The sequence below is a fragment of the Pseudochaenichthys georgianus genome, chromosome 8 (genome assembly GCF_902827115.2).
Source record: "Pseudochaenichthys georgianus chromosome 8, fPseGeo1.2, whole genome shotgun sequence".
Classification (NCBI taxonomy): domain Eukaryota; kingdom Metazoa; phylum Chordata; class Actinopteri; order Perciformes; family Channichthyidae; genus Pseudochaenichthys; species Pseudochaenichthys georgianus.
Window position 1 is genome coordinate 25872859 of NC_047510.2, and position 15258 is coordinate 25888116.

General features: G+C 40.0%; 1 protein-coding gene across 1 annotated transcript in view; it reads right to left on the reverse strand.

Annotated features, from left to right (window-relative positions):
- Nucleotides 1-1973: 1973 nt before the first annotated feature.
- Nucleotides 1974-15258, reverse strand: part of LOC117451594 (Na(+)/H(+) exchange regulatory cofactor NHE-RF2) — a 34232-nt gene continuing 20947 nt past the window's right edge. Inside the window, exons 3-6 of the mRNA XM_034089980.2 lie at nt 12211-12426; nt 3099-3252; nt 2249-2367; nt 1974-2144 (exon numbers count right to left, since the gene is read on the reverse strand). Of these exons, the coding sequence (XP_033945871.1) occupies nt 1980-2144; nt 2249-2367; nt 3099-3252; nt 12211-12426 (654 nt within the window). The 3' untranslated portion in view covers nt 1974-1979. The remainder of the gene's footprint in view (nt 2145-2248; nt 2368-3098; nt 3253-12210; nt 12427-15258) is intronic.

Below are 15258 nucleotides of genomic sequence, written 5' to 3' on the forward strand. Positions count from 1 at the left end.
AGAGACTAATAACGAGAAAGAATGTGAGATAATACATTTCCATTCACACAAAGAGCTTTAAAACAAAGTGTGTGCCTTTGGAGCAGATAGATGGGAAAGCAACATGTTAAGTATTGAAGAGACCGACTACAGAAGGCACGAGAGATAATGACAACAGTTTAATATATTCAAAAACACCATTGTCACACTTTATTGAAAAAATGCCACCTGCCGTGTGCTTTTACTGTATATATCAGCCATGGTATCATAGAGTTTTCTTTGCTGTGACTGTCAGAACATACATAGTGAAAAGCTAATGCACACACAGAATGATGTACAAAGATGAATTAGGACACTGTAAAGGTATGGACAGGTACAAAAAGACAAGTTCTCCAATTTGCACTTTCACTTGTTGCAATGCATTGTTTCAACATAGCTTGGATTGGGCATGTATACCTTCTCTACACTCGTACACATTGTGCTCCAGCATGACAGCTGTGCCCCTGTGTGTAATAATCCTCAGTAAGCTCCATGGCTCCTGCATTCTCTTTCACTAGATCCCCTGGAGTATCTCTGACCTCACTGTGCAGCCTTAGCTACACCTCTCTGCCCCACAACCTGCTCACACTCTGCTCACGTTGGACTCCATCACATCCTATAACTATCTTTCACGGCTATAGTTGCACTTCTGAGCTCATTCCCGGCCCTGACCCTTATCTAATTAATGGAATAGTACAGCATTTTTGGGAAAACCCCTTTTCACTTTTGGTTGGAAAGTGTCACCTGTGCTAAATGTGAAGCTACTGCAAACGGCAGGTTAGCTTAGGTTAGCATACAAAAGAGAAATGGGGGAAACGGCTTGCTTGCCACATCTTAATCAATGTTTTTAATATGTAAAAAAATCACATTTGTTTAATAGGTACGAGTGTAAAAACATCCACTTGCAATTTGTGCCGGACTGTTCCCTGGCCATGACAACTAGTGGACACCAAAAGACGTTACTCTTCTTAACTAAGTAATAGTCCTCTCGTGTCACAATAAAACCAGCCTGCTTAACCATCTTCTCTGTTTTATTTTCCGGGCCAAACGGGACCTCTTATTTGTGGAGCAAGTTTGCCCCCTGCTGTTCACATCGGGCCTCCTCCAATGATAAACTATTTGTACTTTTTGCCCAGACACAACCTTCCTCGCCTACTTTCCAGCTTCCATGGTTAATTGTATCAATACATTTGATGTTAATGGTGCTTCCCTTTGTTGTGCACCGGAGCATTTTGGAAAAGAGTTTAGTGGTAATACATTATTAAAAGTGAGTGCTAAATAACACGGAATAATGTGTTATTTAGGATAATGGATATAATAGATAATGGATTACCTTTTTGATCAAAAGCAGGGCTGATCTGATGACCAGTTAATACACTCTGTAAAAATACATGTAGGAAATGCTGCAACCAGAACACACAGCCATCCGTTTCTTTATGCGTGATAATAAAATAGATCTGCGTGGGCTGAAGGTGGAGGCTCTGAACTCTTTCACAGTGATCTTCTGCCCATCTTGGGCTTCCTCTGACTGATGGGCCAAAACTCCCACATTGTCCACAATCATTGTTGTCACAGTGTCCATAAAGCTCTTTTAAAATGCATGAAGATGGGATAATATTTTCTTTTTATAGTTTGTTTATACTTTTTAATTATAAAAATAATTCTCTCCCTCATTTGTTTGAAACAAGTCTCTAGAAGTGTGGATAAAGGAGGATTAAAGTGATGGGGATGTACATACATTTGTAAAAACTTGACTTTAAAATATGCTTTTCCTTCATAGTTCCTTCAGTCAGTTAGCACTTCCTTCATGTTGTGCTTTAAAAAGGAGAAAATAAGCTGTTAAAGAGTCTCTGAAGTGGCTTAAAAAGTCAAATCCATAGTACAACTTTTTTCCTTTTGTCTTCTTATATCTTGATATCCTTCGCAGAGTGCTCAAACATCTGTCAATGGAAGGGAAAGTCTCAGAAGTTGCTGAACAGCTCATATTTCTTCATCCAGTCCATTTGTGGAGCCTTTCTCTTTTCTTTGTTATGGACCTTCATCTTTTCCTCTGCTGCCGTAGCGCTCAGACTCAGACCCATCTCAGCGAAAGGGTCCATCAGCTGGCTGCCTTCATCTTCTGCCAGCTAAATGGGAGATGGAATTAAAGACGCACAGACAGAGATAAAGGTTGAGGGTACTGACTTCTAAGTAAAAGACCAAACAGAATACATGTAATCCTCACACCCACCTGTGTGCTGTTGCCCTGGCTGCTGAGGTCGGAGCGTGTGGACCTGAAGGACTGTGTGGTGGAGCTGCCGTTGATCTGAGGGTTCGGAGAGCCGTTGGATATGGAGGGACCGTCATAGTCTATAGAAAGGAAAATCCCATTGATTCTTGTTGTCTTTATACATAGTCGATATTCAAAGGAATGGGTTCCCAGTCCAACAATGTTTGTATAGGGTTCCCTGAGGTCTAATCCAAAAGTATCGCCAACATTTCATCATAAAATATGGAAAAGTAATAACAAAAAAGGCTTGTTTCCTTCCACTACGGTTTATTGTGAGGTTTTTAAGGAAGGTTATCATCATCATGTTCATCATGTATGTACTGATGTATAAGCTACATCTGTTTCCAGTGCACATGTCTCACCTGCTTACTTAAACTTTTCCACCTCAGCTGAGTATTACAACTTTTTTGCAATATTGAAAGGTTATTTTGCCCGTTGAATGAGAATGCAACTAATGTTTTAGTCGAGAACTATATACAATTCTTAAATGTTGTTGGTTTCCCAGAAATAACCATGTCATTTTCCACTCATTATAGGAAAAATCAGTTGATTTAAATTGAATTACTTCCAATAATGGTTAATATAACCTCTGATATTTCAGCTGAGCATGCAGGAAATGTAAATGTACACAAAGAAACAAGTGAGAACGTAGGTGATCTTCAAGTACTTTCCAAAAAAAAGTGATTGAACTCTAAAATAGTAACCAGTTTTGTTGACCACCTCAGTCTTTGCAGTGAAATACCTGCTATCACTATCTATTATGAAATGACCATAACATGCGTGTTAATGTGGTGTTCTGACAGTTGTTTACCTCTGAGATGGCTGATTGTAGGGACGACCCCACTCCTCTTGAAGTGTTCGTCTGTCTCTTGGTCCACCACCAGCAGCCAGGTCTCATCTCCCCCTTTCTTAACGAAGGCCACCACCTCCGCATGCCGCATGCCTTCGATGTTCACACCATTTACCTGGAAAACGTTGAAAAAAAGAGAAGGGTTTATTTGGAAGGAAAGAGATTTTTTTTCCTAAGACAAACTTTTCCATGTCCATGAATTGCTTAAATGACACTCAACTTAGTTTTTAATCAACAAGTCCTCCAACTCATACGACCAAATGGGTCGATTGTTTAAGCCCTTATTACGACCAAATATGTCGTTTGTTCAAGCGCTTAATACGACCTATAATTACGTTTGAAAATTGTCGGCCTCGAGTGCTCCCGTTGAATGCAAACGTTACAGAGGCTTGTTTATTCACAAATAACCCTCTCTGTAAAATCCTAAATTGTAGTATAGTTTGGCCATTAAAACGCTTTATGATTGGATTTCTAGCGAGAAGTATATATTGTATTTTTGGAATCCACGTCCAGTCGATATGTAGGATCTATAGTTTGATAGATATTACGAAGATGATTTGAGATTTCGTCAGGAGAACGTGTATATGCGGCAAGCTTCCATGTAAAGTTACGGGTTGAAAACAGTATTTCCTGTCTCGACATTTTCATAATAAAACCAATGATCAAATGATTTAACAGTGATATCTGCACTACTCATCCACTAAAAAAACATCAGTTTATCCTAGTTAATTATACGACATTAATTGGTTTAAATTGTGTACAATGCTTTTGTGTTTTTCCCATAGGTTTTTCTCTTTCGATTCTGAGAGACACATTTCTTTTTTCAGAGGTTTTGATAGGCTAAAATCACGCCGCAATGCACGTCGGGATATGGTGTTTATGTGATATGAAATCGGAAAACATTAAAAAAAAAAATAATAATACTTTATTCCGAGTGTTCTTGCTTTTCTCTTTGAAAGTCATCACATAACGGCATTGCAATACACGGTTCGGCTGCATTAAATATTACATATCTGCCGTATATATCTATTTACCGAGCCCTGATCTGAAGACCTTTTAACAAACTGGAAGAGATGCCGCCAAAACTGAATACGTGACGTGGACCATAAATATATCAACAATTAAACAACATCTTCCATTTCTTTTCACACAATACGTCTCCTTGCAGTATCAACACTAATTCGGCTGACTTTTATATTTGATCCAATTAGTAGATAGTCTGTATTTACACCATAACGGTGCACAGCTGATAGAAAGGGACTTTTTTGTAGTTTTTAAAGATATTACTGATTTTCTGAACTACCTTTCCAACTCCTCATGCAGTTGACTGTTACAGGTCTATACAGGTTCATGGTACAATGCATAAGCTTCACATCGAGAGACTAAAACTGTATTTTCCTTTACCGTTCTGTTTTAATTTCACAATAAAGTGAATAGTCATATTATGTACGATATTATTATGTTTTATTAACTAGACCACTGGTCTAAACCGCACCTCCTAGTGGTTAAAGCACGTTATTGAATGTAGTTGAATAAGTTATATTTGATGAAAACATTTAAATATTAAGAGTAGCCTACATACAAAATAGGGGTCAATGATAGAAATATAGAATAGAAAATATCAAGAAGATACTGTAGTGATCTCTACAATAAAACAGTTTAGTGCAGGACGTCCAAAGATATTAACAGGAGGATGTGCAAAACAGACAAACTGATAAGGCTGAATTGTACTCAGGTGTAACTAAAGTCTGATTTAAGGGTTGTTTATATTTCACATAATTAATCAGAATCTGCAAAGTAACAAAATAAATGTAGTAGAGTAAAAATACCAGGTTAACCTCTGAATTGTAGTGGAGTAGAACAAAGTAGTACATGCTGCTGTAACAAAAACATTTCCCAACTTGGGATCAATAAAGTATCTTATCTTAAGATGATCGATGGCTACTGCCATATTTGCTAAATGTGCATCACCTTGACAAGTGCATGTTTCAGGCTTATCAATTAACAACAGGAGGGGTCACAGACATAAGACCAGCTGTCATGTGGTATTAATGCTGCCCATTATGGACACAAGCAATTTTCACCCATGTATTAATTATATGTTTTAAATTTGATAACACCAATGTGTTTCGTATCCCTTAAACCTCCAGGGATGTATACAGTTTAATACTGGCAACTTCTAATTGTGGGAAATACGAAAACGTCTTTTAAAACTAAATTTCCCAGTAGAGACGTGCCATAGAACATGTTGCGAAACACACAATAGCCAGCAAGTGTAATTATGGGGGGGAGGGCCGGGCTGGACCCGTCCAAGTCCAGTTTTGGATAGTCTGGCGTGGTTCCATTCCATTTCAAAGAGCTGTTTGACAGCGTAACCTTGTCGCACTGCCACTCCAATATCCAATCACAGAGCTTGAGGGCTAATCACGGGGTTTGTAAAGCAAGGCGGATGTTGTAGTCCCAAACGATAGCTGGGGATTCTGGGTAGTGTAGTGTCTTCGGAAACTCTGTCGTGTCTAAACTCCGAAAAAACCATTTGTTTCTCCGAATCGAAGGTTAAAAACACAAAAGTATTGTACACAATTTACACCAATCAATATTGTGTAATTAACAAGGATAAACTGATGTTTTTTAGTGGATGAGTAATGGAGATATCACTGCGTAATCATTTGACAGTGTGGGGAATACTTCCGGTTTTATTATGAAAACTTCGAGACCGGAAATACTGTTTTCACCCACGCTAACTTTACATGGAAGCTGCCCCATATACAGTACACGTTCTCCTGGCGAGACCTCAAATCATCTTCGTATATCTATCAAACTGTAGATCCTACACATCCACTGGACGTGGATTATAAAAGTACAATATACACTTCTCGCTATAAATCTAATAAAAAAGCATTTTAATGGCCAAACTATTCCACAATTTAGGATTTTCCAGAGAGGGTTATTTGTGAATAAACGACCCTCCGGAGCGTTTGCAATCGACAGGAGCATGTTGTTTCTTACACGACCACTAGAGGGGCTACACTTTAAAACGTGACTCTGGGTCGTATTTAGCTGCTGAACAATCGACCTATATGGTCGTTTTTTGTAGGAGGACAGGCTGTTTTTAATGCAACACCTGAGGAAACCATCTTCCACAACTTTCATGTATACCACACTGAGAGCTGTGCTACCTAAATTATCCAGTAGGTGGAGCTGTGGGACAACATACTGATTACACACTTTTCAACATGACCTCTCTACAAAACATTACGCAAACTCTTGTTATGAATTATGAATTCTTGAAACAGGGTTTGAGGGAAGAATTAAGGGCAGCTCTACATGGCAGCTGTTGAGTTAGGATTTACCACGATTAAAGACTCCTTCAATTCCAAAAGGGGTTACAACAATCGTCCCTCAGAGGGACAACATGATATGTCTGCACGTGATTGACCATTTATGTCACAATATTGGCATAACAAAACAGAATTAGCTTTCTCTTATCTTGATGCTGTCTACATTTGGAGGCCTGCTTTGTCTAGACCCTGGCTTCTCTGAGGCAGGTAGCTTCGCACCACGCCAAGTTAGTGTTGGTGCACAATCAATTATTGATGGCTCTCCTGGGCTCCGGCTATAGTGCGGGTTTCAGGTGTCCAATTCCTGAGGGGGCATTTGTTTAAAATTCACCGCTTATGACAAGATGGGACACATTAGTGAAGCAGAGGGAAATAAACCCTTAACAACTGCTTTTGGGCACCTTGGTGTGTGGAAAGTGGGTTATATAAATATAAAAAATAAGACAAATGGGTTGAATGAGAGAGACTTTATGGGCTTTTCAGGGAAGAAAGGAAACGAGATCAAGAGAGAGTGGAAAGAAGATAAAAAAAAGAGAGGAATCGACAGATGGAAAATGTGAACTGCTCCTCTCCTCTGTTAAAAAACGTATCCTTTCTTCCCAGGACTCATGATAGATAAGCAGACGGACATACAAAAAATAGACATCAGTCAGCCAGGGACCCAGACAGACAGTTTGATATAGAGAGAACAAGCATCTTTGTATTGGGCCAAACAACAGGTGTTGTGTCATGTTTCACAGCCCTTCATTAGCAGTCCATCCCACACAAGACAATACACTCTGCTCCCTGCGCACACTGGGCTAATTAATACGAGCTGCAGGAACAGTACAGAAGCTTATTTCTCATGGGAATATTCCTAAGGGAACCTCTCGATACTTGTCGTGTTTGTCTGTGTGTGTGTGTGTGTGTGTGTGTGTGTGTGTGTGTGTGTGTGTGTGTGTGTGTGTGTGTGTGTGTGTGTGTGTTCAGGTGTATAACTCATGAAAGTAATGTAGAGTCCAGCCACCTGACATTTTTGATGTCGTTTGGTTGTGTTAGTGCAGCTAGACTAACCTTGGATCAATCAAAACAAACAATTTCCGTTGCGTCTGCACAGCTGTGTGCACGTTGCATGTGTGGCAATTAAATCTTCTGTCTCCAGTTTAATTTAGCAAAGAGAGACGCAATCTCATAAGCTCCTTTTCACACTGACCATGCAGCAAACAATGAGAGGTGATTAAGATGAAGTCTGCACCCCATTGTTACAAAAGCTGTGAAAAGATAATGCATGATTCAGCAACTACACATCCTGTTAGATACATGAGTGGAAAATGTAATGTTCCTACAACAGCTGTGATGTTTTCTTTTCCAGTGGAAAGAGTACTTATCACTCTGCGTAGAAAGATTTCATGGTAATATCTCACCATTTGTTGTTTAAAATGATGGACAGATAATTTTGTTCTTTGATAATTGTGTTCTATGCTCCTCAAAAAATACCTGCATGCAGTTACAATGAAAATCAATATGCATCTAAGTGGCTATGTGAACAGTTTGACCATGGTCACCAAATCTGGTCTGTCAGGGATTTTTGTGTGTGTGCAATTCAGTATCTCACTTGTTTTTTCATGCATTTGTATATCGAACCTAAAGGAACAAGGACAGATTTACTTTTTTATGTTTAAGTGGTGCACACATGATATCTCTGAATGTATTTATTTGTGTCTGCTAAAAATAACTTTACAAAAGAGACTTCTGCTGTACTTAGGCACAGCGAGGCTAATAACAGAATGTGAATGACACCACAAAGCTAAAAAATGTTGCGCTAAAGATGATGTATACTGGAAACTAAAACATTGGACCTGTGAAAAATGTCATGTCAGTCCCTCCAATAGTTTAGTTTATGTCCAACAGGAGCAAAGAGGGTTACAGACCGACATTACCACCCATAGAGCCACATTGCTAAAATGGTTAAAGCTAATAATTTCTGAGGTTTTTTATAGTTGTCTACAGTCTTGTGCATTCAAAATATAAAAGTAAAATGCCTGACAAAAACTTAGAATCAAGTTTCTTTAATGTGGAACAGCGTGAAAAGGTTGTGATCCAGGTATCAGGTGGGCTACCAAGAAGTTAACCTCAAGTGTGAGTATGGTGCACTTTTCTATGTTCTTTAGTGTCACTCTCAAGTTTGTAAAGGTACAGAGTACGCACTGTTGAGCACAGGCTGAGCAGAAAGCCTGATGAAGCATTCACTGGTGTCACTGCCAAGCATCGACAGCTGGGCTCTCATCATAGCCTTTACAGCGCTAGCTGCTGATACACCTCCAGCGTAATGGGGCGTGGTGAGAAAGAGACAGAGAGAGAGAGAGATCTGTCATGGTGTCATGGTTGTTCACCTCTCTAACAGGCTGCTGACAGATAACACAAGCCATGTCTTGACGCATGGTTAGACGGTTGCAATTATCAGCATGTGGACACACACACACACACACACACACACACACACACACACACACACACACACACACACACACACACACACACACACACACACACACACACACACACACACACACACACACACACACACACACACACACACACACACACACACACACACACACACACACACACACACACACACACACACACACACACACACACACACACACACACACACACACACCCAAACTAAAGCACTGAGATAGGGTTATTAAGCTAATGTTAAACCACATTTTCTACCAGGACAATCATAAAGTTGACCTTAACGCGTCCCACAGGAAATGCAAAATACTTCCAAAACAAAAACAGTGCGAAGTCTTATGCAAACAGAAAGCAAAACGAGATTCAATGTGTTAAATTCTATTTTTATTACATTCACACAGTCCCAGGCTAGCAGTTTACCATGTTGTCTTTGTGCTAAGCTAAGCTAACCAGCTGCTGGCTCATGTTATATTACACTTGATTCATCATTAGGAAAGAACATTATCTTTTTGTTGTGCAAAGCAACTTTCATATCTCTGCAAGGGGCTTTTAGGATATTAGTCTCCTATCAAAAAAATTGGGGCAGCATAGACTGTGTTGGAGTTTTACTCGCTACAGGGTGTACTTTGAAGGGTTTTGACTCTGCACACCGTTTACATGCATATAAACCTTCATGACACACAAGGGGACGGGTAATAACCGGAAAAGCATGACATGGGCCCTTTAAACATGCAAAAAAACACGTATATGTTGGGAGATCCTATATATATGAACTCTGTTTAGCCTTCCTATCAGACCCCACTGAGTCCTGTTTGGCCTGTTCTGCAGCCTGGTCTGCACCCTGATGTTCAGCCAGTGAGGACAAAGGTCATGGGAATGAAGGATGAACGTTGAGTGTGTAAACTCAGATGGAAAACTGCTTATAATGAAAATGATGATGTACTGCCAGCGTAATTGGTTGTACTTTTCAGCGTGGCAAACTTGATAAAACACGCATGACCTTGTCACCTGTTTGCTCATGTCGAGATGAATCAAATATCTTTTAACTTTCATTTGACTGACACTTAAATGCATGAGATTCAGTTTGGGACAGAAACATTTTAAAATACAGTTTAGAGTCTGCTTTTGTTATCTGTTGTTGGGGACACTCCTTTTGTCCTTGCATCTTCACTATCCACTGCTTTTTTGTAATCCAACACACACTGTCTACCTCTTTTTCTCTATGTTTTAAAAGAAGCGGCACACACACACACTCCTCCTCCCCCTGCCACCCCCTGCGATCGGACTGATTTATAACGGACTCTCCTCCCCCCTTTGACCGGCCTCTTCTCTCTCTCTCTGCGGTCTGACACACAGTGAAAATTGAGTCCAGGCTTCAGGTCCTGTTATCTTTAGTAACAGAGGCCTGGCAGCAGACACACCTGTGACTCCTGCCTTGTTAATTACAGCTGTGACAGTTTATGTAGATGGGGTCACATCTGTATTTGATCAAGTGTGAAAACGCAAACGTTTCTGTAACTTTAGACAAAGGTATATCTACTTTTGTTTTGGACCAGCTCTCTGTATAATGATTCTTCCACAGATGACTGACTTTTATTTCTACTATTGTTGGATTGAGTTATTCTCGAAGAAATGGACAATGGCATCTGTTGACTTTTAGTGACGTTCTGAGCAGCCTGGAGCTACAGTACTTTAGCTGAGAAGCACTGGTAGGCAGTGCTGTGTGTTGGTGTGTTGGTGTGTCATGGATTTAATGCTAAACAGAAGGTGAAATAAGTGTACATGGAGATGTATTTGGAGATAATGGACTGGATGGTTGTGTGGAAATGTGGGCACATGCAAAATCAGGAGTGTAGGCACACAGCAGCACACGTACAGTATACAGTTCAAACTAACATACGAAGCAACAGAAAAAGTGACACAACGCAGGGCGAGAAGAGGCTTTCGAGGCATTTTCTCACACCCAGTAAATCATATTACTACGCACAGCTTCTTCCCTTCAGCAGTCAGACTGCTGACAAGGAACCCCACGCTGTCCCATACTGCCTAGTTGTTGTCGTGTGCTGTGCTGAAGCGCAATTCTGTATTCACTGTATTTATTTATTATTATCCGTGTATTTATTCCTATTTATACATTTCCCATCTATTTACCTTTATTTTTGTATCATTTATTTTGGTACATACTTCTGATAAATGTGTATGTAACTGACTGTTTTGCAATCTGGTTAGACCATCCTTAAATTTCGTTACACTGTGCTTGCATTTTTGTAATGACAATAAAGTAATCTAATCTAATCTAATATTACTCTCAGACATCTACCAGATTAACCCAGAATAATTCATCAATAGTCACCTCATTAGTATGGGTTCATTCCTCTGCCTGGGTCTGCTGTCAAAGTTCATACATGCATGTAAACACTCACTTAATACTCCTTAATATTCCTTTAAGCTTATCACAACCATGGAGGTCTCTCGCCATCCCATTCACTTCTGACACAAAAACACTCCTAACTGATCCACCACCCACCACTCATGCATATACACTGGGGCTATAACCTTGTATTTGTTTATGTCACATACACATCCGTTTTTGTATCTGTATTTACAGCTGCACTAGTTCGTTTTTGAAAATCTACTTTTCATTTTGTATCTTATTTTGTTTTCTATTGCAATCTATGCTCTTATAGCTTCCAACTCAATAATATGTTAACCATCATACAAGTCAAATAATAAAACATGCAATACAGAATTGCATTGAGCCATATTGCATGCATTTTCTTAACAAACTCAAGGTGGAATTTATATTGGCCAGAGTGTAGATTAATTAAAAATGTCAACAAAAGGATTTGAGGAAATATCGTATAGGCAAAAAAGTGCTACAGTCATCATTCTACAGTTGGTCAAATAGCAAAGGATATTGAAGTGTCAGGAAGTCCAGATAAATTAATCCCACCCTTTGGGAAAAAATATACAAACCTATTTAGCTTGCTTTGTTTCTGAGGAACGCTCTCAAGACACAATTTCAGAAACTATTTGTATTTGTTTAAAGGTAAATCTATTCATAGCTAAATAATGTATCTGTTAATCTTTACATCTAATCATACACAACAACAATTATAAAATGCAGTCCAATCAGCAAAAAGGTAACAGAGCTTCAAATCTGACCATGTTCCCAAAAGACGAGACCAGAGGAGGATTTACTGCATTGTTGTTGTATTAGATTGCACTGTTCTGTAATACCCAGACAATACATCCACGCTCCTTTGTCCTACCTCAATCAGCCTGTCCTGGGCCCGGAGCCCAGCGTGGTCTGCAGCTGATCCGGGGTCCAGGGAGCGGATGTATTGTCCGGGCCTGGATCGATCACTGTGGAGGTTAAAGCCGTAGCCGGCGTCAGACCGGATCAGGTGGCAGAGGCGTGGAACGAGCTCGGACGGGTCGACCGGGGGCCGCAACTGGACCTGGGCTTCAACCTGGGCAACAGCCTCCTGCAAGGGAAAAGTAAAAAACATAAATGTACAAGTTCATACTTTAGTTACTGATGACAAACGGGTTAAATTCTGAAATGCTCCATGGAGACATGGGATCATTCTCAAAAAGGAGCTAGAAACTAAATCACAACATTTATATCGCCTTAAAGCTCTCCTATTGTACTCTTTTTCATCAATATATTATAGGTCTCATACAAAACATGTCTCTGAAGTGTTTGCTTCGAAATACCAAACAGATGCATCCCATAATCCTCTCTGTTTCAGCCCTGTTCCAAAAGTGCTGATTCTCTGTCTGTTACTTTAGATGAAAATAAGGAGCCCCTCCCCATGCCCCTCTGAGAGAGATTTGGTTACAAAGAACACATTGGTGCTCTGGGAGGAGATTCAGGTGAACATTTGATCAGCTAATTTCCTGTAAAGAAATCCCGTTAATTATAATAATAATAATGCATTTTATTTATGGGCGCCTTTCAAAGCTCTCAAGGACACCTTACAGAGCATAATTAAAAACAAGCAACAAAGAAGATCACACAGTAATACAAGACTTAAAAACAAAGACTTAAAAACAACAAGCAGTTTAGAAAAATTATTAAGATTTATGGTCAACCTAACCTCATACAATGATTCACCAGCTATCTTGGGCAAGCCCTTGCAGTGCAGAACCTTTTTAGGCAACACAACTACATAAGCTCTTGGAAAAGATTGTGTATTGGGCTAAAATTTGCAACAAAGTTGTGTAATAAATAGGTAAATGCTAATTTCTGGTTTCACAGTCTGTTAGAATCCATTGTTTTTAGACCCGAAATCCTCCATTCACAGTCGCCCTTTATACGTCACGTCTCCTGTTATTTTAGAATTTGAGTGCATTTATTTTGTATAAGTATGGATCCTAATAGTAATAGTAGTAATAATAATAATAGTTATTTTCCATAACATCACTCTTTCCTGATGCATCTCCTTTGTCAAAGTTGTTGAATAGATTGTATGTACTTGGAGTGAAAATGTCTATTTGCCGCTCATCACTGCCAGCTCTTAAAGCCTGCGTGAAGACATTTATAGAACCTGTATAATCACACTGATTTTCCACCCACACACCGGGTGAAACATGTGCAGTGAGAGGGATGAGAGCTGGTGGCCAGCTCTGTAACCTCAGCTGATATTAGCTGTGAGGTTACTGACAGGTAGCGTGGGTGTTGGGTGACCAAATATGAGTCTACATATGGTGCACATACTGTGTTCATCGGACAGATCTGTATTACGCAATCTGATAACTCCATTGTTTCATGTGAAGCAACTATCATGGTCCGTTTTGTGCATGCTAAAAATACAAATGGAGTATGTGGGTGGCATGAGAGAGAGAAAGAGAGACACAAGTACGGTAGAGAGGAAAAGATGGTTCATGATTTATAATGAAAGAAAGAAACTAAACTTCCCCTTCAACCTTCTTGTGCAATTATTGCAAATATATTTGAGGAATTATGGCTGAGTCTGGATCACTACAACAGAGCCTGCAAACGTAAGCCTCGACAAAAATAACACAGATGGCAACATATCATTCTTTAGGGTAGCTGTGATCTAGGCAGTCTGCCCTGAGACGGAGGTAGAAATCAAGAGCAAACACTCTAATGAATCCAAATCTTCCTTTCCTGGCCAGAAAGGAAGTTCCTGTGTTGGGCAGCTGGGTTAGATATTCCAAGGGGGGAGATATGGAATAATATATATAAAATGGATATTGGAATATCTAATATATTAGCATCCTGGGATCGAGGCAATGAAGATACAGCAGAGAGAGGGAGAGGAGGAAAAGAACAAGCAAGGAGGAAGAGAGTGCGTGGGAAGGAAGAAAATTAGATGCAGCGAGAGGATTGAGAAGGAGAGTTCAAGAGGAGAAACAGTGGATTTAAGAACAGCCTGCAGAGCCCAGAGAAATACTGCAGACTGATAGATAAACAGAGCCTTGCAGAAAAATGAAAATGACAGAAGTTTACAGTTAGCGACCATGGAGAGGAAAAGAGCTCGCAGTGGAACTCATTTAACATAAACAGTGAGAGTAGCACAGCTGGGAGTCATTATGTGGGGGAGACGCAAGTGTCTGCCAATCTAACCTCTGACTGCCTCTCGATGAATGTCCACACCCACTAATCACCCCCTGGGGCCTGTACCATCTCTCAACGTCTCAGTCTTTGGTGTTTGAGTGCATTTTGGACCTTTTTGATTTGGTCTTTTTGTACTGTGGGTTTGATCTAACAAGCTTAATTGTGCATGTTTGTGTCAGTGATGGAGGGAGACAGCACGACTGTGTGTCCTTGGTTTATTATTGATAGTGCATACTGTAGATCCAACTGTATTTGAGGGCCTGAAGTTACCATTCGCTCTCTACCATACGAGCGGTCATTGATTGAAATGGGTTCACCATGTTTGTTTGAACTGTGGGTGTTGAAAATGGAAAAATGTGAAAAATATTTGTATCTGAGTGGAGGAAAAATAGATGTTTTCCATCTTTGTCGGTAAACAGGCTGTCATCAGGAAAGCGACCGCTTATCTGCATCTGTACATTTTTCAAAACAGTCCCAATGGGAGGAGACGCAGTAACTGGTTGGAAAACACTGTCCATGTTTTGTTCCAGGCTCATAAATGTCCACGTGGAAAATTCTTCAATTAATCAGAGTGCTTTTTCTATACGGAAAACAATATGGACTATTTCACGCCCACAGCAGAACATTATGGAGTTTGGTAACACAACACACACACACAGTGACATTCTCAGACATACGTACTGGCCTCTGTGTGACTGTGGCACACTGAGAGGATGTAGCCTGTTGTCAATGG